The sequence below is a fragment of the Oncorhynchus tshawytscha genome, linkage group LG12 (assembly GCF_018296145.1).
Source record: "Oncorhynchus tshawytscha isolate Ot180627B linkage group LG12, Otsh_v2.0, whole genome shotgun sequence".
Classification (NCBI taxonomy): domain Eukaryota; kingdom Metazoa; phylum Chordata; class Actinopteri; order Salmoniformes; family Salmonidae; genus Oncorhynchus; species Oncorhynchus tshawytscha.
Genome location: NC_056440.1, coordinates 69,838,287 through 69,864,590, shown reverse-complemented (window position 1 = coordinate 69,864,590; position 26,304 = coordinate 69,838,287). Strand labels below are relative to the sequence as shown.

Here is a 26,304-nt window from a genome sequence, read left to right as displayed (position 1 = left end):
ACCATATACGGCCTGTCTTTCCTCTTCATTACAGCTCAGCCTATAGGGAGAGAAAATAACTCTCTCCTACAGAGTCACGACTCCTTTCAGACAGCTATAGAGCCAGCCAGAGAAAGACTAGAAAGATCTAAAGACAGCATTTCTACATAGAACAGCAAGTTCTCAAGCTGTCTCTAGCAATGAAGGGAATTTGTATGAGGGAACAGGAGATTGTGAGAATCTCAAGCAGCTTGCTGTGTGGGTGAGACCTGTCTGTGTAGCTAGAAACCACTTCCATTCCAAACCTTTGCTCTGCCTGTCACTTCTAGTAGTTGGTGTTGGCTTTTATGTAAGCATGAACTCTACATGGTTGCAATATTTATTTGAACTATGACCCGTATTAGCCTGGGCCCAGATCTTTTCAACTATGTTAAAGTTTCAACAACCAGAGGAGTTTGCTGTACACCAATAATGGTCAAACAGATCTGGGACCTGGCTAGACCTGTATGGGCTTAGGACTGGAACTGTAGCGATGCGAGTGATCTCTTACGTCAGCAGTGGGCCACAGGTCTTTGATGACCCTCTCGATCCTGTCCACCACCTCCATCCTCATCCTCTCCTCCTCCGCCCGAGGAGACATGTGCTTGTAGAAGTCATTGATCTCCTCATGGAGCCTGCAGAACACAGAAAGAAAACAGGGTTAGGGAGGGAGACAGAGAGACTGAGCGAGAGAAAGAACAAAAGGAGAAAGTAGCTTGTTCATGGGGATAGTAGGAGTCTGAAATAGATCAAAAGACACTGACAAAGATTGATGGCAGAATATAACGTAAGAGAAAAATCTAAATAACAGGTCTACAATACAATTGATGGGGTCTACAATACAATTGATGGGGTCTACAATACATAATTTATTATTTCAGTCAATGCAATTTGTAAACAACTTTCACTGGTGGCCCACTGAACAGCCACCAGAGACAATTACCCCAACCTACCATGTAATGGAAATGGTGAAAACAAAGACAACTACCCTGCCCTACAATCTAATGAAATAGAGAAAACAGAAATGACACTTCCTCAAACACACTAGGCATTTGTGGGGTTAATCGCAAAGCATCATTACTACATAAACTGGCTTCTTTACCGGAGGCGTGTTATGTGAAAGGCTAACAGCCAAAACCTGTGTGCCAACAAACTGTAATCAAGTAGCATCTACTGAAGACTGGAAGAATTGCATTAACTACAGGATTATGACAGACAGGCTGACATGTGAGAAAAGATCACAAAACCACAATAATGCAATACATCTACACCTTTGGTACAAATCATAGGGCATATTCCCACTGTTAGGGGTATGGACCAGTTCTTCACTGGTACCAAAGCAGTTCGCATAAATGTAATTTCCCTTGCCTAAGGTCAATAGTTTGGGAGGACAATGCTTATAAATACAAGTGTTGCTGTCCTCGAGTTAAAAATGGGTGCTTAACCAACAAATCGTCTTTACTAAACGATCAACAATGCCGCAGGGTCACTTCCCTTCACCCCGATAGTCAGGTAAACTTGGTCCTTGGATGGGTGTGTATGAATGCCAGGGCAGGTTTAGGGAGACCAGGGACTGTGGCAACTGTCAGATACATTAAACAATGGCACAGAGACAAGACCGTGACTGGGCCAGTAATTGACTGACTGGGGTTATTTCTGCCTGCAATTCACCCTGCTGTCTGTCTATTATTAAAGCTGCAGATTGACCAACACACCCACCCACAGGGCCGAGACCAGAGGCTATAACAATAACACTAAAGACTGGGTCACACACACATTCACACGTGATACTGATTGCCGCCAGCCCGCACACACACACGGCGGCCTAAACCAGCTGCCACCTCAAACTTTGACCCAACCAACACACGTCCTTGTTGTTCCAAATTCTACTGGTTAGCTCTTGTATGTTCTGGCCAGTGCTTAGTGTGGGGACAGGAAATGGAGCAGGAACAGAATGGAGAGGAATCAAGCCAGTCAAAGGGGATTGGAGCAGACAACACATGGACACGAGGTCTAACACTCAGTGACCAACCAACACTAAGGCCGTAGGGAAACTCAGTCATCGGAGGATAAAATACTTATTCCCTTTCCTAATCTTACAAAGGAAACTCTACTAGCTTGAGTTGAATAGCAAGCTGCACATACAGCATTATGATTGTTAGTAGAGCAGAGGCAGCAGTCCTGTTGTGTGAGCAGCTGTAATGTGAGTGAACACCACATACTGGAGGGGGTGTACTAGAGGCCAGGACACCAGAGGGCTGGGGCTGTCGGGGACATGGCAGTGGAGCAGGTCGCTCTGCCCTGGCTGCCCCTTTACTGGGTCTGTTCACACACAATCCCAGTCACCCACAGGGCCATGTAAACACAGCACAGCACCCAGTGAGAAACACTAGTAGCTACTGTAGACGATTCAGCCTGCTTGTCATTTGCGTTTCAGGGTTTTAGATAACAGGCTTCTCTGGCGCTTACAGTAGTTTGTGTTTCACCTAATCCTCATCGACACCCAGACAGACATTCCTGGTGTAGCAGCCAGGAGTCCAACTGAAGGGCCCTGACCCGGTTAAACCCCAGCCGACAGCCGCCCCAATCACCAGCCTGTCTGTTGCCCCAATCTACACAGCAGTCCAGCCAGCCAGACAGTCATGCCAGTTCAATGCCATCAGTCCCTGGGTAGAAGTACTCCTCCCTGATGTGACAATACCAGGCCTTTCCAGCTACATCACTGCAGGTGTTCATCCTCAAACAATGATCCCTTTATATTCGCACAGAGGAGTGTATCACACAGCTTGTAATATAAACAATAGGCTGCTAAACTAATCTAACTTCTACACCTTTCCTCACCCAAGCACCAGCCTCTCCCATTTTAAGTAGACCAAGCTAACTCCTCAGGGCAGGTCCGGCAATTGTGTGTGAAGACACCCACCATGAGGTTCCCTGTCCTGCGGTACCATGAGCTGTTTTTCTGGATGGGCCAGGGCCTCACATTACAGTATTCTGAGGTGACTGAAGTGGAGCACTATGCAGGGGATTCCTCCTTCTCTTTCTATTTGTCTCTTCATTTCTGGTGTTGGTCAGACTGACAATGGAACAGGAGTTGAAGTACCTTCAACATGTGACACACCCACCCACACACAGCAACCGGCCCACAGATACGCTCTGCAGAGGCAACCTGGCTGACAGCATTCATCAAGCCCAGTCAGTCACTGGAACAAAGACTGCACCGTGAACACACCTAGAGTCAACATAGCAAGGTATGACTACAGTGGGAACTAGTAATGGGGGAAAAAATCTATACAAAAACATTAAATTAATCTGCCATTATTTTGAGGAAGTGTATACTGGCTATAGCATCTCAACATGGCCAAAAGGTACTATTGCCGTTTGTTTTTCAAGCAAAGGTGTTAAGAGAATATGTGAGCACATTTGTTCGGTTTGCCGCCAGCTGAACTGAAGCATGCTGACGCCTTAAGTCACTCCATCTAGAGCCACCTGTAACAAAAGAGGACAGGGGAGGGGGCCGTCCTCAGACATACGCACATGAGGGAAGCAGTCTGGCACTGGGCCAGGAGATACACCCATCAGCAAGCAATTCATATAGAGTTCCCATATAGCCATTAACTTGGACACATTCAATTCAACTGACTGAAACACACATCACATATTGATTTGACGCGCATGCCACACTCCCTTCCATACATACACTCCCACAGAAAGACCATGGTCAAACTTTTGTCACACGTACCACACAATGACTGATACACTTATCAGGGGAGATCAAACAAATCTCACACCAATTTGGAGGCGATGGCAATAGAAATGTAGTGTGTGTGCCTGCCAGTCTCCTAGCAAATGTAGTTGTCTCACACTGCCAGCCTCCTACACTGTGCTTATAACAAACAAAAAACTGTGCCAGAGTCAGTTTCATTTCAGAGGGTCAGCCCAAGTATAGGCTCTCTATTCCAGCTCAAACCAGTGGTGCTGCTAAGTTTCATTTCACAGCAGCAGTGTCTGGCTGGCTGGCTGGCTGTCCGTGTGAGAGAGAATGGGTTTCGTTTCAGGGTTAAGCCACATCGTCTCGTCATCCTGGGAACCGGCTTAGACCAGGGGGAGCAGCCCAGTGCTTTTGGAGCATGTGAAAGAAACTATATCGCTCCTTCCTGAATCACATTACAGATCGCACAGCCTCAGCCAAAGCAACAGAACACAGACCCTTGGCACTTGGTAAAAGATAACGCCTGCCTTAATCATATGGAAATTGTGTAATCGCCTCAGAGCGAGCAGGGCTTCCAGAGAGCTGAGTCTGGAGAGAGCAATTAGGCTTCACACACAGCAAGGTGGCTCCTGTGGAAGGCAGAGCGGGACTAGGCAAACCCATTTGGGAGCTCTGGGTTTAGAGGAATGGTTTTGCAACTGAAACACCATCTTTTCTAAGATATAGATACTGTAGTGTACTACTTAGCAGCAAGTGCCAGTAGGTTTCTGGGGCAGCAGAGTAGATGTGGTGGAGGAAATGTGTCTTCATATGAAGGAGCAGGGGCGAGAAGGATAACTTCAGTCTAATCTGCAAGTTCACTGTTGAAGTGGCAAACTGGTACTGCTTATTGACCAGCTGCCCAGATGGAATGACAGTATAAAGGTGTGTGGGAGTCAGAGGGCATGGCATGTGTCTCAGTTCAGACACAGGCAGCAAAAGACACAGGAGAGACAAATCAAAACTGGCTGCCAAAGTGCCTTTGAGAAAGGAGAGGGTTCGCTGGCAGATGGCTTTTCGAATGTGCAAGGCCAGCCCCCTGGTTTAGAACGGCCTCCACCGAACAGCATTAGAGCAACCAGCTATAAATACTGCAGAAGGACCAGGGACAGAAATAACAGGGTACTGTACCATGCCCATGTTTCATATCGCTGCCAGAAACAGTGAGACATGTCATCCAGCAGGCATTCTCTTCACGTGAACCTGCAAAAACTTTCCTCACTCACTGCTTATTAGGCAGTCCCTCTGTTGGCAGTGCTACATGTGTAAATATGCCTCTCACACAAAAACATGAGTAGGCTAGCCTATGAGTGACAGGGCCAGCAATACGATAGTCACACACACACAGGAAAGGATGTCAACCCAAACCACACACTGGACATAAGGTGGCCAATTCATTAAGCTTTCACCAATGCCTGACTTAACCTCCAGCAGCACTGCGGTGGCTCAGACTGGCTACCATAACCAGAGGATTTGGGTTAAAGACAAGCGAGGGCTACGAGGACCCCAGTTGTGCCTGATCATTTAGTGACCTTCTTGGCCTCAGTGGAGTTATCCGGCACACACTAGCTGCGGTTGAAACCATGTGTTTAGTGCTGCAAAAAAAGCTTCCGGCTCCACAGGCTCCAAAACATCTGGCGTGCTGGAAGTCCAGCCATAAACACTAGACTACACGTATATTACACATATTACACCATCCTCTTCAACTAAAGCCCTATGGCTCGATCCACCATAACATCTAGGCCTATATTCAGAAGTACAGAGACCTATGGACGGACATAGACATCAAAAGAACAATCTAATAAAGATCAATTGGGCTGCTAGATCTTGGGCTACCCCAAATACAATCTGCAGACACAATGCTACCAGATTTGAGCCATTAGCACTAGGCTAAACATTAGTAACAAGAGTCTAGTCTACTCAAACTTGTGTTTGGTCTAAACGTACTGCATGTCATGTCCTCTGAACTCCATGACAATTTCCACTCCATCTCTGAGCTCACAGGCTAGACTCTAATCACTGCATGACCCTAGTTTGCCTATCAACCAAGTCATCATGGCTCCTCCCACTGTGTGAGGCCTTTGAAAAAAAGAGCCAGGATGCAACATGTGAGTGGCAACCTATCAGACAAGCATAGAGATCTGTGGTATACAGGTTGCATATTGAGTTCATCAAGACTGGAGATGAGTACAAGGTGTGCTTTATCATCATTAGTCACATGGCATGAAGTGACACCTGTACCTAGGTAGGTTTCTCTTAATCTGCCTGGTTGAAAAGCATTTATACAGGCTTATGAAAATGCAATTACCAGAAATGTTTAAATACATATACTTAATTAAATACAGTGAAAATACTTTAACAATTACCATAATTTGTACAACAGAAACAAAACACCAAAAAAACACAGCAGTCTCCAATTTGAACTTATTGTCAAACAGTATGACGATCAAAAGAAATAGGACTGTTTTTCAGTATTGATTTTGTCTGGGCAGTACCAAAACAAGAAACAAACTAGCTACCCCATATGCTGTTCAGACTAGAGGTCGACCGATTCAATCGGAATGGCCGATTATTTAGGGCCGATTTCAAGTTCATAACAATCAGAAATCGGTATTTTTGGACACCGTATTGGCCGTTTATTTTACACCTTTATTTAACCTTTTTTTTTAAACTAGGCAGTCAGTTAAGAACACATTCTTATTTTCAATGACGGCCTAGGAACGGTGGGTTAACTGCCTGTTCAGGGGCAGAACGACAGATTTGTACCTTGTCAGCTCGGCGATTCAATCTTGCAACATTTCGGTTACTAGTCCAACGCTCTAACCACCTGATTACATTGCACTCCACGAGGAGACTGCCTGTTACGTGAATGCAGTAAGAAGCCATGGTAAGTTGCTAGCTAGCATTAAACTTATCTTATAAAAAACAATCAATCCTAATTACTAGTTAACTATACATGGTTGATTAAATTAGTTTATCTAGCGCATTCTGCGTTACATATAATCGATGCGGTGCGTATCGTTGCTGCAATGTGTACCTAACCATGAACATCACTGCCTTTCTTAAAATTAATACACAGAAGTATATATTTTTAAATCTGCATATTTAGCTAAAAGAAATCCAGGTTCGCAGGCAATATTAACCAGGTGAAATTGTGTCACTTCTCTTGCGTTCATTGCACGCAGGGTCAGTGTATATGCAACAGTTTGGGCCGCCTAATTTGCCGGAATTTTACGTAATTATGACATAACATTGAAAGTTGTGCAATGTAACTGGAATATTTAGACTAAAGGATGCCACCCGTTAGATAAAATACGGAACGGTTCCGTATTTCACTGAAAGAATAAACGTCTTGTTTTCGAGATGATGGTTTCCAGATTCGACCATATTAATGTCCTAAGGCTCGTATTTCTGTGTGTTATTATGTTATAACTAAGTCTGATGTGATAGAGCAGTCTGGTGGTAGGCACCAGCAGGCTCATAAGCATTCATTCAAACAGCACTTTTGTGCTTTTGTGCACTTCTGCCAGCAGCTCTTCGTTGTGCGTCAAGCATTGCACTGTTTATGACTTCAAGCCTATCAACATCCGAGATTAGGCTCGTGTAACCGATGTGAAATGGCTAGCTAGTTAGCGGGGTGCGCGCTAATAGAGTTTCAAACATCACTTGCTCTGAGACTTGGAGTAGTTGTTCCCCTTGCTCTGCATGGGTAACGCTGCTTCGAGGGTGGCTGCTGTCGATGTGTTCCTGGTTCGAGCCCAGGTAGGAGCGAGGAGAGGAATGGAAGCTATACTGTTACACTGGCAATACTAAAGTGCCTATAAAAACATCCAATCGTCAAAGGTATATGAAATACAAATGGTATAGTGGGAAAAAGTCCTATAATTCCTATAATAACTACAACCTAAAACTTCTTACCTGGGAATATTGAAGACTCATGTTAAAAGGAACCACCAGCTTTCATATGTTTTCATGTTCTGAGCAAGGAACTTAAACGTTAGCTTTCTTACATGGCACATATTGCACTTTTACTTTCTTCTCCAACACTTTGTTTTTGCATTATTTAAACCAAATTGAACATGTTTCATAATTTATTTGAGGCTAAATTGATTTTATTGATGTATTACATTAAGTTAAAATAAGTGTTCATTCAGTATTGTTGTAATTGTCATCATTAAAAAAACGTATCGGCGTTGAAAAATCATAATCGGTCAACCTCTAGTTCAGACTACATTAACTCGACTGGCTTTCAAATTGGCCAGAAGGGGAGAAAATATCAAGACATTCTTCTTTAAGCACATGGGATGGCTGAGATACGGAGGGTTTCCCCATACGTGCTGGTAGAGGGAAGGGTATATTACCCACAGTCCAAAGGACAAGCAGCATGTATAGCTCTCTGCAAGTCCTCGCCTCACCACCTGGCTGTATGCCAGAAGGGAGACATGACAATGGCCTTTTCTCAATTAGGTTTGTAAGACATGTCAAAGAGAAAATTATAAGTAGCGTGTCATTTTAAACTGTTTGCATGCTTTTCCCCTTCAAGAAAACAATAGCTGATTCAAAGAGGGTGTGGCAGACTTCAAAACTCTTCTGTGAAGGACTCTGGTAGGATACATTTGTTTCCTTGGCAAAAGGAGCCTATTGAGGAGGAGCAAACTCCATTGATATTTCTGACAGCCAGTACAGTACAGACCGCACTATAGCTCTATGAGTGGCGCTGTGTTGGGGTAACAAGAGGTGATATCTGGAAGCTGGAACTGTGGGACTTGGATCATAAATCTCAGAGATGGTTCTAAAAACAATAATGTGCTTTTCTGATAGTCACCGAGCGATTAGCAGCACATTTAGATGGCCCATGGGGTCAACATTGTACAAAACTAATCTGGCACTGTGTGACCGCTGACCTCAACACATAGGACCAACGACAGGGTTGTGTTCAATAGCACACCTGTAGGGCATACTGTAGCAAAGGGTAATGAAACATTTCTTATTGGACAAGTTCAGATAGTCCCTCCCTGTTTCACTTCATTTTGGTAAGTTTTCTCCATTTTGTGCCTAGTGAACACAACCCTGGTCTTTCCACAGCTAGTTGTGTGTGACAGCACAGTGCAGCCATACTATTTTAGGCAGTCCACTCCACTCACACACCAAGACAATTTCCGGGTCTTTCACAACAGCTTTTGTTTCAGTGAATCAGAGCTGGCTGAACGCCATTGCTGCTCCAGAGCTCATTGGATGGAGGGCACTGGGACTTCAGAGAAAGAGCTCAGGTTTCTCTCCAGGAGGGGCGGGTTTGTTTTGGGAGAGTGAAGCCAGGACATGCTCAGCATGTGCTGCATGTAAACACAGCACCCCTTATACATGAAGGCTGGACCTGCTGGGCTCAACCAAGCAGTACAACAACTCTGCATGAATACACACACCTCCGCCCCCATCTGCCCTATCACCACCCCAGCAACCAACAGTGCCTTACTCATCCAAGGAAAATCGTTCATCTTCTCCCATCCTTTCGTTTCCCCTCCCCATCAAATTGTGTATGCAGCACTGGTCACAATCTAACGAATGTAAAATCAACCCCTTGACTAATGCGAGCCTGAATAGGTGATCCCCCAGGTATCACAACCAAAAGGAAAATGCACCTGGATGTGAATTTTGTACATAATGTTTCTGCCACCGCATCTTAAAGCAAAACATAGCTTCTGGATATCAGGACAGCGATCACTCACCTCGGATTAGACAAAGATTCTCTCTTCTAGCAGGACGCACAGGACATACTTCGAACACCTGACAAGGCCAACATCCCAGTTATTGGCAAGAGGAAGAGACGCGGGTACAGAGGACATAGAGCGGGGTGCCTTGTAAGGACCCACAGAAGGCGAGTGGAAAAGCTGCAGTTACCGTCATTATTACTCGCCAACGTGTAATCATTGGACAATAAATTAGACGAGGTACAATCACGAATATCCTACCAACAGGACATCAAAAACTGTAACATGTTATGTTCTACAGAATCATGGCAGAATGATGATATGGATATTCAGCTCATGGGATATACGCTGCACCGGCTAGATAGAACAGCACACTCCGGTAAGAAGGGGGGCGGTCTGTGCATATTTGTAAACAGCTGGTTTTCATCTATACTTTTCGTGCCTGTTTATTTACCGCCACAGACGGATGCTGGCACTAAGACTGCACTCAGTCAGCTGTATAAGGAAATAAGCAAGCAGGAAACAGCTCACCCAGAGGCGGGGCTCCTAGTGGCCGAGACTTTAATGCAAGGAAACTTAAATCAGTTCTCTCTCATTTCTATCAACATGTTAAATGTGCAACCAGAGGGAAAATACTTCTAGATCTCCTGTACTCCACACAGAAAGACGCAAAGCTCTCCCTCGCCCTCCATTTGGTAAATCTGGCCACAATTCTATCCTTCTGATTCCTGCTTACAAGCTAAAATTAAAGCAGGAAGCACCAGTGACTATAAAAAAGTGGACAGATGAAGGAGATGCTAAACTACAGGACTGTTTTGCTATCACAGACTGGAACATGTTCCGGGATTCTTCCGATGGCATTGAGGAGTACACCACATCAGTCACTGTCTTTATCAATAAGTGCATCGAGGACGTCGTCTCCACAGTGACTGTACGTACATACCCCAACCAGAAGCCATGGATTACAGGCAACATTAGCACTGAGTTAAAGGGTAGAGCTGCCGCTTTCAAGGTGCGGGACTGTGACCCAGAAGCTTATAAGAAATCCTGGTATGCCCTTCGACGAACCATCAAACAGGCAAAGCATCAATACAGGGCTAAGACTCAATCGTACTACACCTTCTCCTACACTCGTCTTATGTGGCAGGGCTTGCAAACTATGATAAACTACAAAGGGAAGCACAGCCACGAGCTGCCCAGTGACACGAGCCTACCAGACGAGCTAAATCACTTCTATGCTCGCTTTGAGGCAAGCACCACTGAGGCATGCATGAGAGCATCAGCTGTTCCGGACGACTGTGTGGTCACGCTCTCCGTAGTCGACGTGAGTAAGACCTTTAAACAGGTCAACATTCACAAGGCTGCGGGGCCAGACGGATTACAAGGATATGTGCTCCGGGCATGTGCTGACCAACTGGCAGGTGTCTTCACTGATATTTTCAACATGTCCCTGATTGAGTCTGTAATACCAACATGTTTTAAGCAGACCACCATAGTCCCTGTGCCCAAGAACACTAAGGCAACCTGCCTAAATGACTACAGACCCGTAGAACTCACGTGCGTAGACATGAAGTGCTTTGAAAGGCTGGTAATGGCTCACAACACCATTATCCCATAAACCCTAGACCCACTAACATTTGCATACCGCCCAAACAGATCCACAGATGATGCAATCTCTATTGCACTCCACACTGCCCTTTCCAAAAAGAACACCTATGTGAGAATGCTATTCATTGACTACAGCTCAGCATGCAACACCATAGTGCCCTCAAAGCTCACCACTAAGCTATGGATCCTGGGACTAAACACCTACTGCAACTGGATTCTGGACTTCCTGACCGGTGCCCCCCGCATATTGGCTAGCTGGACTATCTGCATTGTGTCCCGCCACACGCTCTTCTATGCTACCGCTACTCTCTGTTTATCATATATGCAGTCACTTTAACCATACCTTCATACTACTTCAATCAGCCCTACTAACCGGTGCCTGTATATAGCCTCGCTACTGTAATTTCTCAGTCTTTTTTACTGTTGTTTTTATTTCTTTACCTATCTATTGTTCACCTCATACATTTTTTTTAATTTAAAAATTGCACTGTTAGAGCCTGTAAGTAAGTATTTCACTTGTAAGGTGTTGTATTCGGCGCACGTGACAAATTTTGATTTGATCACTTTCCAATGTTGTGCTTCCCAGTCAGGGACTTGGGGAAGAAAGCTAATGAAACATTTCCAAAACCAGAGATTTCAATCCTGAAAAACACTTTCTGAAAGAGACACTTATCAGTTGGCAGATGTCTAGGCTTTACATTTATATATCGTGAAATATCTGTTCATAATGCAGCTCAGTAACTAAGCATTGTGAGCAGAATAAGAACCAGGAGTTTGAGAGACCGAACCTGGTTGTGACTGTACAGTAAAGGTTGGGGTATTAGAGTAATCACTAAGGAATGTCCTTATGCAAACAGTGTGCTTCATATTACTATAAATGAGGATCAGCCTGGCTAAGGCTTTGCTCTGGGCTCTTGCATGTTGCTAGCCTACGCTTGTCAGGCACGTAGAAGAGAAAACAAAAAACACCTCTACACCTCAGCCTTTAAAACAACACCCCACACACCTCAGGACATTTCTCTAGTTTAAACTAGTAAGAACTGCATTTCTGAAATAGCTCTATGTCACACTAAGATTATATAAACTAATTGGTCAATATGTTTTTTCAAGACAGACCTGGTCCGTTATACTTAGACTAATAAACAGAGGAGACTCAGGCAAAACAACAATGATAAGATAATGCACCTGGATGGTTGTAAAGCAGCACATTTCATTTCAGCGTCACGTGTCTGGGGAAATACCCTCCGTCATTATAGAGAAAATGGTTACAGTAACCTAACCTCTATCTGCTTTCTACCAACCTGTCATATTGATCATAATCAGTAAGCTAGTATAGCCAACCTATGTTAAAGACAGAGTGTACTCTGGGTTCCCGAATGGCGCAGCGGTCTAAGGCACCGCGGTTTAAGGCACCGCATCTCAGTGCTAGAGGCGTCACTAGAGACCCCGGTTTGATTCTAGGCTGAATCACAACCGACCGTGTTTCGGAGTCGCGTAGGTTGGCGCACAATTGGCCCAGCGTCGTCCGGGTTAGGGTTTGACCGGGGCAAGCCTTCATTGTAAATAAGAATCTGTTCTTAACTGACTCGACTAGTTAAATCAATCAAATGTATCTATAAAGCCCTTCTTACATCAGTTGATGTCACAAAATGCTGTACAGTAACACAGCCTAAAACCCCAAACAGGAAGCAATGCAGGTGTAGAAGCATGGTGGTTAGGAAAAACTCCAGAGGAAAGCCGGAACCTAGGAAGAAACAGAGAGGAATCAGGCTATGACGGGTGTACAGTCCTCTTCTGGCTGTCTCGGGTGGAGATTATAACAGAACATGACCAAGATGTTTAAATGTTCATAGATGATCAGCAGGGTCAAATAATAGTAGTCACAGTGGCTGTAGACGGTGCAACAGGTCAGCACACTTAAATAAGGGTTTCATAAAAATACTAGAGTTCAGACTCTACTAACAGGACCTTTATGGCTGGGAGGGTATACTTGCCCTGTAGCTACACGGTTACTACCACAAGCCACACTTAACTGTTCATCCCTGATTACTATGTTTGTGTCAGAAGTGGGACAATCTGTCAACTCTCAGGCCTTTATGTATGGAACACTTCGAGAGAAGGGGAATAGTTTAGTCTCCCTATACATGTGGTGTACTATGGCTTCTGAACAAGATTTCTGACCATTTTAAGATACATGATGTGCATAACATTAGAAGCCTCCTCCACTCCGCAACCCGGATGTCCTAGGCGTGTCTGAATCCTGGCTTAGGAAGGCCACCAAAAATCCTGACATTTCCATCCCTAACTATAACATTTTCCGACAAGATAGAATTGCCAAAGGGGGCGGAGTTGCAATCTACTGCAGAGATAGCCTGCAGAGTTCTGTCATACTATCCAGGTCTGTGCCCAAACAGTTAAGTGTCTTCTTTTAAAAATCCGCCTTTCCAGATACAAGTCTCTCACCGTAGCCGCTTGTTGTAGACCCCCTTCACCCCCCAGCTGTTCCCTGGACTGTTGTTCCCATATGTGAATTGATCGTCCCCCATCTACCCCCCCATCTATTTTTCAACGCAGATACCGATACCCGATTATCGGGGGACCAAAATAAGCTGATACCGATTAAATCGGCAGATTTCAAAAAAAAAATTTTTAAATAATGACAATTACAACAATACTGAATGAACACTTATTTTAACTTAATATAATACATCAATAAAATCAATTAAGCCTCAAATAAATCATGAAAGATGTTCAATTTGTTTTAAATAATGCAAAAACAAAGTATTGGAGAAAAAAGTAAAAGTGCAATATGTGCCATGTAAAAAAAAGCTACCGTTTAAAATTCCTTGCTCAGAACATATGAAAGCTGGTGGTTCCTTCAAACATGAGTCTTCAATATTCTTAGGTAAGAAGTTTTAGGTTGTAGTTATAGGAATTATAGGACTATTTCTCTCTTTACGATTTGTATTTCATATACCTTTGACTATTGGATGTTCTTATAGGCACTTTAGTGTTGCCGGTGTAACAGTATAGCTTCCATCCCTCTCCGCACCCCTACCTGGGCTCGAACCAGGAACACATCGACAACAGCCACACTCGAAGCAGCATTATCCATCGCCCCACAAAATCCACAGCCCTTGCAGAGCAAGGGGAACAGCCACTCCAAGTCTCAGAGCGAGTGACGTTTGAAACGCTATTAGCGCGCACCCCGCTAACTAGCTAGCCATTTCACATCGGTTACACCAGCCATTAAGCTGATAGGCTTGAGGTCATAAACAGCGCTATGCTTGCGAAGAGCTGCTGGCAAAATGCACAAAAGTGCTGTTTGAATCATTTCGAAAACAAAACGTTTATTATTTCAGTGAAATACAGAACCGTTCTGTATTTTATCTAACGGGTGGCATCCCCAAGTCTAAATATTCTTATTACATTGTACAACCTTCAATGTTATGTCATAATTATGTAAAATTCTGGCAAATTAGTTCTCAATGAGCCAGGCTGCCCAAACTGTTGCATATACCCTGACTCTGCGTGCAATGACGGAAGAGAAGTGACACACTTTCCCCTGGTTAATATTGCCTGCGAACCTGGATTTCTTTTAGCTAAATATGCAGGTTTAAAAATATACACTTCTGTGTATTGATTTTAAGAAAGGCATTGGTGTTTATGGTTAGGTACAGTCGTGCAACGATTGTGCTTTTTTCACAAATGCACTTTTGTTAAATCATCCCCCTGCGTTGCATCGATTTTATGCAACGCAGGACACGCTAGATAAACTAGTAATATCATTAACCATGTGTAGTTAACTAGTGATTATGATTGTTTTTTATAAGATAAATGTAATGCTAGCTAGCAACTTACCTTGGCTTCTACTGCATTCGCATAACAGGCAGGCTCCTCGTGGAGTGCAATGAGGCAGGTGGTTAAAGCGTTGGACTAGTTAACCGTAAGGTTGCAAGTTTGAATCCCCGAGCTGACAAGGTAAAAAATATGTCGTTCTGCCCCTGAACAAGGCAGTTAACCCACCGTTCCTAGGCCGTCATTGAAAATAAGAATGTGTTCTTAACTGACTTGCCTAGTTAAATAAAGGTGTACAAAACGGCCAAATCGGTGTCCAAAAATACAGATTTACGATTGTTATGAAAACTTGAAATCGGCCATTCTGATTAAATCGGTCGACCTCAAATGTGGACAACTACAAATACCTAGGTGTCTAGTTAGACTGTAAACTTTCCTACCAGACTCACATTAAGCATCTCCAATCCAAAATCAAATCTAGAATCGGCTTCCTATTTCGCAACAAAGCCTGCTTCACTCATGCCGCCAAACATACCCTCGTAAAACTGACTATCCTACCGATCCTTGACTTCGGCGATGTCATTTACAAAATAGCCTCCAACACTCTACTCAGCAAATTGGATGGAGGCTATCACAGTGCCATCCATTTTATCACCAAAGCTCCATATACTACCCACCACTGCAACCTCTTTGCTCTCGTTGGCTGGCCCTCACTACATATTCTTCGCCAAACCCACTGGCTCCAGGTCATCTATAAAAGTCTTTGCTAGGTAAAGCCCAGTCTTATCTCAGATCACTGGTAACCATAGCAACACCCACCAGTAGCACGCACTCCAGCAGGTATATTGCAACCCAAAGCCAACACTTCCTTTGGCTGCCTTTCCTTTCAGTTCTCTGCTGCCAATGACTGGAACGAATTGCAAAAATCTCTGAAGCTGGAGTCTTACATCTCCCTCTCTAACATTAAGCATCAACTGTCAGAGCAGCTTACCGAGCAGCTTACTGTACCTGTACATAGCCAATCTGTAAATAGCACGCCCGACTACCTCATCCCCATATTATTACTTACCCTCTTGCAACCCAGTATTTGTACTTGCACATCATCATCTGCACATATAGCACTCCATTAATGTTAAATTGTAATTATTTGCACTTCTATGGCCTAATTATTGCCGACCTCCATTTGTACACACTGAACATAGATTTTTCTATTTTTATTTTGTGTTATTGACTGTATGTTTGTTTATGTGTAACTCTGTGTTGTTGTTTTTGTCACACTGCTATGCTTTATCTTGGCCAGGTCGCAGTTGTAAATGAGAACTTGTTCTCAACTGGCTTACCTGGTTAAATAAAAGTGGGGGAAAAAATGTTTGCATCTGCCCAGCCACTACTCTTTAAAGTGGGGCAGAACTCACTGATTTCACCTTGCTTTTCCACGGTCATTAAGAAATAGATTGCGACTTCGGGTTGTTTGTGATGCCAAAGTTACCTCACAAATGTGAGGATGTGCGCGTTGGGGGAAAAAAACACGCTGTTTAATAATGAACAAGTCTTGTTCCTTCAACATAACATTGGCGACGATGTCTTATTGTTGTCCCATGTAAAGAAGTCAGAGTAGATCTGCTGTCTAAAGAAATGGATGGATTTCTTAAATCTCGCAAATCTAAATTTGGGAAAATACTGACTATGACAAAGTATACTATTTACACCTTTTACTAGATTTGGAACTAGAATAGATGCTTCTATTATATCAACCAGAGATAGATAGATAGATCAACCGTTTTTAATTGCTGCAAATTGACAACAGTGAAACAGACGAGAAATACCAGCATTAGTTTGTCAGGATTAGCCTGACAATCAGTAAGGTGTAAACTATTAATAAAATAGTTATGCATTGACTTGACTATGCTTCCCTAACAGTACTCGTGCTTTTAGTCAAATGTCAGTGGAATCGATTTGATTTTTTGCTTTGCTCGTCAGCGTAGCGAACACATGCAGATGTTGGCAACCACGAGGTAGCTAGCTACCAAGGTCATAAAACTACTGGAGGTAGCTAACTAACTAGCTAGTTGACTGTCCCATTGCCTTCAACTGACCTTAGCTGGTTAGGAACGTCCCCTAAATGACGGATAAAGACGCGTGACGGTCAAATCGGCACGCCTAAATATGGCTATGATGTCTAACCATAGGAATATGTGCGCTCACTTCACCAGCCAAGTTAGCTGGCTGGCTAGTTGTCTAACAAACTAACGTTAGTGTGGCAGAGATAGATAACGTTAGATAGATAACGCGGGGTTTATAATTAACTTGTAACGTTGTATGAGCTAGCTAACGTTACTTGTAGCTGGTTTTTATGTGTAATTTTGTTTCTTACCCCAAGATTCCTTCAGAGTAGTTCTTGACTTTCCATGGTGTTCCCGTGTAACCACAGCCTCCGGTCTCGAGGCTACTGTTGAATCCATAAGTGCTAGCCTTGTTGTCTCTTTTCCTTTTGTTGGGGTGTCCCGAGACCCCAGAGACCCGAGAACACACTTGCCCCCCTGCGCTGCCCCTCCCCAACGATGAACGGTTGTTGTGGTTGTTATTAGCTTCCAACGGAATAAAGTCTCGTTGTTCGACTACATCTCGGTCTTTCGTTGAATTGGACATTCCCTGGTTCCGGGGTTCGCTGTTAGTGACAGCTCCGTTCTTGCACGAGATCACGTTACCCAATGTCCCGTTGATGTTCTTTTTCGGACTGAGGCTTGACGTGCTTGACAAACCACCCGTGTTACAGTTGTTATTGAAGTACAGATTCCCTAGTCCTTGAGTTGTTTCCCAAATCTGCATCCACAGGCTGTTGGCTGGTCCACGTTGTTCTGGCTGAAACCAAGCGATTCTTGGATCCATCAAACGACACTGCCTCAGAGCCAGGCTCAGTTCGCGTAGCTAAAGCTAGCACAGTGGCTAGCTAGCTAACCTCACTCGTAAGCTTCACAGCGGACTAACGTTAGCTAGGTAGGTTACTTCAAATTGCTATAAAATATCTAAATCTACCATCCATGAGTTAAAACGAATATCAGTTATTATTATTATTATACAGTAGGCGACGTGTGGATGTTGGCAAAGTTTGGATTCAAGAATAAAGGAAACGTGCGCGATTGCCTATCGAAGCGATTCTGACCCTTTCCTTCTGATCGTGGGTCCTCAATGGCGGACACTGCGCAGCCGCAGATTCACACAGAGTGAAATGGTGATTCGAAAAGGGCGGAGAAAGTGTCGTTCTTACGCAAGAGCAGAACATGTTACTTGTTGCGTAACAATGGGCGATTGAAGAATTATTTTCACAGAACATGGGGTACACACACTGAAATAAGTATGTGGGAGGTTTGTAATTAAAAAAAGCAAAAATAGACCGAACTTAAATGGTTATTTTATGTCATGACAGGACATTCTATCCATCAGGCATCAGCCCCTTCTCCCTTGTCAATGAAACCACCATTGCTGAACTATTTTCTAAATCCAAAACCACAACTTGCTCCCTTGACCACTGCCTTAGTTTAGGCATGCCTCTCTGTTCTCTGCCTCCTGCTGGTCAAGATTGTAAATGCATCTCTCATATCTGGCATTGTTCTTACTCCTTTGAAAAGAACGGCAAAAACTTCCATACGTAAGAAACAGGGCCTGGACCCCGAGTTTCTCACAAACTACAGGCCCGTCTCAAACCTCTCCTTCCTCGCCAAAGTGCTTGAGTGGGTGGTAGCATCACAAATCCAACAGAACATGACCTCTCATGGACTTTTGGAACCCAACCAGGTCGGGCTTCCGGGCTGTGCATAGCACTGAAACTGCTGTGGTAAATACTAAAGACAGACCTCTTCACACAGGTTTACCCATAGTCTCTGTCGTCTTTGCTTTTATCTTCTGTCTAATTCACTTCCTTGATTGGTCTGTCATGTTTCGTGTTCTCCATGGCTAGTAGGTTATCATGTTTAGTGTTCTCCATGGTTACTCTGTCATCATGTTTAGTGTTCTCAATGGCTAGTCGGTCGTCATGTTTAGTGTTCTCCGTGGTTAATCTGTCATGTTTAGTGTTCTCAATGGTTAATCTGTCATGTTTAGTGTTCTCAATGGCTAGTCGGTCATCATGTTTAGTGTTCTCCGTGGTTAATTTGTCCTTATGTTTAGTGTAACGGTACTTTTACATACTTATTTTTGCTTTTTATCCTGCTGATTTTCTTGTAAATAAAGTGACTTTGGGTGTCGTGAAAAGCACAAAATACATTTTATATTCTCCCCAATATCAGAACAAGGTAATCAATTTACTTTCAGCAACCCAAATCATATTAACTAAATCACCTTGTAAATGGATGGCGAGTTCTGCTTTATTCACATCTCACATGATCAGTTGACACTGGGCCTGTCCATCTCATTTTCCATGACAGCACAACATGACACCAGTCATGACATGGGGTCAGTTAGCGGATTCTTGTGTGACTACAACTGGTCATTCCTAACATGGAGGGCTACAGTATGATAGTGTGTGACGTGAAAGTTGGTTGATAAATATGTGTAAAATAAACCATATGTTCTGTAAATTTCTTTAAAATACAGCACATTGAAATGTACTTTTATGCATAAAATAATGTAAATGTAAAATAATTTGTCACTATGTACTGCAACATTCATTCATTTAAAATAGTGAACCTCTTTTTTTTTTTGTACACATAATTATGTAAACACTCACTTAGCAAGGACAATAGTTACACATTTCAGTTAAAACAAAAAAGATAACCAACATGAAAATCAGTTATAGATGTTAAAGGGATAGTTCACTCCAAAACAATGATTTTTGGACTGAACAGTCCCTTTAATGAGGGTCTATTGTACTGTCTATTCTGAGTCATTTCATCTCTGCCAGATGGTGTAGTAGTGTCAGGCTGCTATCATTTTTTCACCACAGTCTCCAAGTAGCCAATAAACCTTCTTAGGTTGACTTTGACGTTGTCCAGCACACACAGCTGCTCAGGGCTGTACTTTCCCTTCCCCTCTTTACGAATCTGCACATAGATGACAGGAAACAGCAATTAAACAGATGACAACAGTGATTTGCATAAAGAATGCATACAAACTGTTCCTAGTGATGGGCTGCAGCTTTATTACCTTAGCCTTGAAGACAGGTTGAAGTGCCTTCAGAGCAGACAGTAAGTTGATGTTTTCAGCTGCTCTCTCTGCCTCGTCTCCATCCGCAAAAACATCAAACAGAGCATCCAGGGCTTCTCCACAAACCACAAGGTTGGCATCCTTTGTTGCAACTTGGAGTAAGGCATTGCCAATCATCTATAAAAATATATTGCAGTGTTATTACATCATGGTCACATAGCCAAGATGGGTTAATAAAGCATAACATTTTTTTTAAAGAATAAAAATAGCTAATGATTACTTCAGAATTAACTATCTAAAACACATTTCATACAAAAAAAAACTAGGGATGAAAATAATAAAGTACCTGTAGCGTTTCAGCTGTCCCATTCTCTTTAGCCAGTGTGCTTCCTGTGATGCCTAGGATGGCTAGAGCGTTCACTCTCACACTGACCACATCACAGCAGGTCGCTGCCTCGCTCAGGCTCATCATCTGCTGGGGGGTCATACACTGGCAACACACACACAAACACAGACATAAACAATGAGTCATCCAAGAGACATGTTGGGATAGTGCTGTGGTACTATATAAACTAACAGACAGATGACAGTAAGGCTTGGTAAAATGTACTTCAGAGGGAAACTCTCCTCTGCTTGAGTCAGCTGTCTTACCTGTGGGATTTTCATATAGGCTATGATCTGTAAGAGGGATCGCATGGCACTGGTAACTGCCTCAAGGAATTCCTCCTCCTTAGGGATCTCTGAGTAAGCAAATTAACCAAAAATAAATTATGAATGAGACAATAACTCTCCTTTGTTAAGGTCATTGCTGTGAAAGTGAATCAACCTACCTAGTAAAATAAAGATTTAATATAAATAATGAAGAGATGGTACGACATGTAGATCTAACCTGGAGGACTGAAGACCAGCGTGGACAGGTGTTGTGCGACAGCCTGAAGAGCGGCTGCTCCCCCTAGGGACTCAGCGTCCATAGTAGACAGCATGTTGTGAAGGCACGTCAGGGCCCTGTACTGCACCCGATGCATCCTGGGGGAAAATGGATTTTAGTCAACTCCTAAAGGCAGGTAGCGATGTGGTAAACAAAGTGTATACATGTAATGCCATTATTAGCCAGAAAAATAGAATACCTCAATCAACTGGGGCAGTACATTGACGCATATTGGTTCTGTGTTACTAGGATCATGACAAACCACTCAAATTATCTCGTGATCTAGTAGATCACAGAATATCTAGTGTCTCATTCTTTTTAGGGCAAAGAAAATGACTACACGCTAGACAGATAATTACTTTTTTATCAAGATTTTCCAGGTGGGATTGTGACGACATACGTCCATCGCCTCGCTGCTGGGGAACTGGGTCTTCTTGAGAACCTTGAACATATAGAGACATGGATGGTTATCACCTTCATACAGTGTAGTGGCTATAACAGAGACAGTAGGAACACACATTAGTCTAGTACCATGACATTACTTATTTTATATTTTGCATGTGAAAACAGAGGGAACATCAAAAAAGACAAACATGAGAAGTGAAGTGAAACAATTATGCTAGGTGAGGAAAGAAATCCCCCACACCTTCTCTGGGATGTTGTGGTTGATCAGAGCCGCGTGGACCTCAGCAGACAGACACAGTGGGGACAGGAGGCTGGTGTTCCCTTCAGAGAGGCCGTCAGGACACATCTCACTCTCGTCGCTGCTCGACGCCTCCTCCCACTCATCGTCTGACGGGTCTACAAAAAAAAAAAACACAGAGCCACAACAGCCGAAGTACACCTCAAAAGCAAATAAAGCTCATTTTAAATCCTAAATATGCATTTGAGCATCAAACAGTAAAAATGCTGTAGTCTTATCTATGAACATGCACCAGACAGCTGTGTCAAACAGTAATGAAAACAAAGCTCCCCAGGTCAGTACTGCTCTGCTGCCCAAACACTGCTGCCCACAGCACTCACCATCAGAGCAGCACATGTTGACGATGATCTCCAAGGACGTCTGCTGGGCTGTCAGCAAGGCCGTCGCCTCCCTCAGCTCCTCCTTGCCCCTCTGGAGAAAGAAAAGCAGACTATTGACACTGCAGCAGGGACACAGCCACCTCTTACGTCCCTGAGTAAACCCTGCTGTGTGTCCCTCTCTTCCTGTCTGCTGAACAAAGCGGTATCTCCCTGAAGAGAGAGCCACTACAACTCTGAATACCAATTGCAATACTCTGTGCTGCTTCATCAATATTCAGCTGTTTTACAGCATTCAACAGTGAGGAGTCAGGTACGTACTCTGAATATTAAAAACTGAAAGTGCAATACTCTTTACTCAACCCTGTCACTTTGGATCTCTATAACCATAACTCAAAAGGGTTTGATGGGTTTGTTTCTGAGAAGAAAAAAGGACAGGACTTACAGGCAGGAGGTCAGAGAAGTCTTTATCTATCTTGGTTGCCTTTCCATTCTTCCTCAGTCCAACCCCCTCTTCCTCATCATCCTCCATCTCCTCTACAGGCATATTCCCTGCAGCTGCCTGGTGGTCCTCCATGTTCCCTGCCTCTGAGGCAGTGGCACTGCGGGCCACCTCAACCTGGCGGAGCTGGGGTATCAGCGTGCCAGCATCCAGCTCCAAGCACTGGGACAGGGTGGCCATCAGGGCGGTGAGGGTCTGGGCCTGGTGGGCCGTAGGCAGGCTGCTCTTCAGGTTCCACACTGACCCTGTCAATGGACAGAGCACAAAGCACACTGGAATCAGACTAGTTATTTAGTTAGACTATTAACAAACAGCTTCCAACCCCTGACTCTAGTCAGAGAATGAATGCAGAGTGAATGACCGGTTGACATTGTGAGGTAAAAGAAATCTGTAAATAATGTGACAACAAATATGTTGTAGCCATACCTGCAGCCAGTGTTCTGAGCAGTGTGTGAGACATGTCCGCCTGTGAGGATAGCAGCACACTCTCTAGAGTCCCTAATACAGCATTGTTCATACTACACAGCAACTCTGCGTTGTCCTCAGTCACTGTGTGCAAACAGTGGGCTAAAGACAAAGGTGGAGCAGGGCCTTACTACAAAATACATAATCAAGTCAAATATTTAAATGGTGAAAATGCTCATTAAAGTCGTGTGAAAATTGGTTTGATGAGACTAACCTGCAGACAAAGCCAGCTTGATGTTGTGAGTGTGTCGCTCCAGACACTGTAGGATAACATCCAGAATGCCTGCTTTGTTGAACACAGAGAGTGCCTGGCTACTGCTCTCACTGACAGACAGGGTGATAATTCAACAGGAGAGTATGGTGTGAAAGAACCATAGAAACATTGGCAAGCTAACAGAATTTAATACAATTTTGGATCTCTATGGGTAGGCTACTGGACGCATGTCCAGATCACTAGGTGGACCGACCAGCTGACATTTGTGTTACTACTACTGTTACTACTACATTTAGTACTTTTTTCTTACCATAGATTCCACAGCAAGTTAACTGCTTCATTGGCTACATCTTCCACTGTGTTTTTCTGCCCTTTTAACGAGAGGGCAGCATTGGTCTCAAACCCAGCACAGCACTGTGGAGAAACAGTACTGGGATTCAGACACTTTGAAAACACCAGACCTGGATTCAAATACATGTGTATTTGAGTATCTAGTACTTAATATACTTTTTTGTGTGATTATTTTCAAATACACAGCCCAGAACAAGTACCTATATTTGAGTATTTGAATGGTCATTTGTAAAAAACAAATAGGCTACCAAACTGTATTTGAGAGAATTTTCAAATTCTTATTTCAAATGCTGTTTCCAAGTGTATTTCCAAATACATTAAAATATTCAACTGCTTGTCTTTTCAAATAAAATATAGGCCTATCTATCTTAATACTTACTTTGAGTGTAAGTAACACATGTTTGAAGTAGTATTTGAACCCAGGCCTGGAAAACATACAGCCCTATAAAATAGCTATGCATTGATGCAACTAACCATCAATGAATGGAGATATGTAGGTGCTTCACTTTTCAGACATGCACACCATGAAACATGTTGTTCAAAATGTGAAAAAACAACCTTTTCACAGCAGGGCCACACCCATAAATACATCAACGTTAAGGAATGATTTACGAGGGAAGGCCTCACCTCTCGAAGCAGAGCAGTTAGAGGAGTCATGACGTCCTGTTTCACCATGTCGTCACACACCTCATGACCCCCACAGGCACTCAGGTTCCTGATGTGAGAAGAACAATTCACCCAGTCTTTGACCGATAACTATCACATCAGTGCTAACAGTTAATTGAGGGTGTGGTATTTCAAGAGAACTCTCTCAGTTTCTGTTTAGCAAGCCAAAGCATCCTTCACTAACCAACTTCTGTCTTACAGCACATAATGGCTTCAACAACCATCTACATTCAAGTCTAATATTTAGCACACTCTCTGAACAATCTAGCCATATCTGATAGGCTTGATCCTCAGTCCAGACTCCACACCATCCCTCTCACATTTCTCAGGGGGTCTGTTAAGTGGCTAGTACTGGGTATTGAACATTCCTTTGAGAGGCTGATGGCTTACCTGAGTGCCCCTGTGGCAGTCTCCCTGACGGCCAGGCTGCGGTCCAGCATTAGGGGCCCGAGACGTCTCACCGCATCCCGCTGGAGGAAGCCTGGGATGGTCTGGCTCTGCTGCACCACGCGTGATATGCTGGCACAAGCAAACTCACGCACGTCTGCACTGGGACTCTGCAACTAAACACATACAGTATAAACAGGGGTTATTTGGACATTCACTTTTCCATACCATCTGTGTTCTTTTATCTTCCAGTTGTATATGTGGGAAACACTGTTTAGTGGCACTGAACTAGATTTTATAATGTACTGAACAAAAATATAAAACGCAACATGCAACAATTTTACTGAGTTTACAGTTCATATAAGGAAATCAGTCAACTGAAATAAATTCATTAGGCCCGGCCTAATCTATGGAATTCACATGACTGGGCAGGGGAGCAGCCTTGGGTTGGCATGGGAGAATTTGTTTTTCCCCAACAAAAGGGCTTTACTAGAGACAGAAATACTCCTCAGCTTCATCTGCTGTCCAAGTGGCTGGTCTCAGACGATCCCACAGGTGAAGAAGCCGGATGTGGAGATCCTGGCCTGGTTTCACATCGTCTGCGGTTATGAGGCCGGTTTGATGTTCTGCAAAATTCTCTAAAACGACGTTGGAGGTGGCTTACGTTAGAGAAATTAACATTAAATTCTCTGGCAACAGCTCTGGTGGACATTCGTGCAGTCAGCATGCCAATTGCACGCTCCCTCAAAACTTGATATATCTGTGGCATTGTGCTGTAACAAAACTGCACATTTTAGAGTGGCCTTTTGTCCCCAGCACAAGGTGCACTTGATATGCCACACCTGTGGAAGTATTATTTTTGCAAAGGAGAAATGCTCACTAACAGAGGTTTAAGCAATTGGTCAACAAAATATGCTTTTTGTGCATATGCAAAACATCTGGGATCTTTTATATCAGCTCATGAAATATGGGACCAACAGTTTACATGTGTTTATATTTTTGTTCAGTATACTTCTGTGAAATATAAATTAATATTTTTATTTTTGAGGGGCACATTTGAGCGTGAACATGAAAACGTAATAACACGTGTTTGTTTTTTGCATATGCTGGAAGATCCTTAGGAAGACATTTAATTTGTCTTATGGACACATTGGTAAACAACATTGACATGCCTATGAAATGCAGAACTGACCTGCAAGGATTTATAAAAGAGTGCAACATATGATCAATTAGACCGAAATAACAGTACTGTTGTCAGATCTTGGGGTTCTTACTTTCTCCAGTAACTCCCCAGTTGGAGAGTCGACTCCATCGAAGACTTCACCGTGGTCCGGTTCCATTTCCTTTACAGCAGTTACCGACAGTCCCTCTGCGTTGAACTGTGGACGTCTAAATTTGTTAGTCTTACTTTTGCCCATAGCTTATTTCGATTAAGTGCGAAGCGATATTGATCTATCATGTAGTAGGCTGTCACACTCTCACGTTCCGCATCATTTTAAGACATGTGGAACATCCGTGGAGATTCGTCTGGTGCCGTAAAATGGTGCTTACTCTCGCAAAGCAGAAGGGGTGGCGTATTTATGTCGCAAAGACGAGACCAGGGCACCGTTTTTACAAGTTATAGATTAATCCTTCTACTCCCTTTGAAATAATTATCGGTCTAACATGGCTAGAAAACCACAAACTAATTTGCAGTGAATATAGTTAAACAATGCTTATACGTATGAATAAAATAAAAATAAAGAC

General features: G+C 43.4%; 2 protein-coding genes across 2 annotated transcripts in view; both read right to left on the bottom strand.

The window, feature by feature from the left end:
- Positions 1–18,116, bottom strand: part of LOC112249337 (terminal nucleotidyltransferase 4B) — a 30,903-nt gene extending 12,787 nt beyond the window's left edge. The window contains exons 1-2 of the mRNA XM_024419188.2: positions 17,258–18,116; positions 530–653 (exon numbers count right to left, since the gene is read on the bottom strand). Of these exons, the coding sequence (XP_024274956.1) occupies positions 530–653; positions 17,258–17,772 (639 nt within the window). The 5' untranslated portion in view covers positions 17,773–18,116. The remainder of the gene's footprint in view (positions 1–529; positions 654–17,257) is intronic.
- Positions 18,117–19,222: 1,106 nt separating this feature from the next.
- LOC112249335 (HEAT repeat-containing protein 3) lies at positions 19,223–26,120 on the bottom strand. The gene is made up of 15 exons (XM_024419186.2): positions 25,833–26,120; positions 24,562–24,734; positions 24,133–24,220; positions 23,465–23,568; positions 23,155–23,264; positions 22,902–23,042; positions 22,419–22,720; positions 21,977–22,067; positions 21,600–21,754; positions 21,313–21,395; positions 20,915–21,051; positions 20,677–20,765; positions 20,372–20,515; positions 20,026–20,202; positions 19,223–19,922 (listed from the first exon to the last, which is right to left on the bottom strand). Exons 1-15 carry the CDS (start codon positions 25,974–25,976, stop codon positions 19,809–19,811), a joined length of 2,052 nt encoding a protein of 683 aa, XP_024274954.1. The 5' UTR covers positions 25,977–26,120; the 3' UTR covers positions 19,223–19,808.
- Positions 26,121–26,304: the final 184 nt, after the last annotated feature.

Bases quoted from the DNA above. Each gene is read 5' to 3' on its own strand.
- LOC112249335 (XM_024419186.2), bottom strand. From the start codon at position 25,976: ATGGGCAAAAGTAAGACTAACAAATTTAGACGTCCACAGTTCAACGCA. The intron at 23,043-23,154 runs GTTAGTCTCATC...CTTTGTCTTTAG, and splicing joins CAAGCTGGCTTTGTCTGCAG to CCCACTGTTTGCACACAGTG. The intron at 20,766-20,914 runs GTTAGATCTACA...TTGCTTACTCAG, and splicing joins GCTGGTCTTCAGTCCTCCAG to AGATCCCTAAGGAGGAGGAA.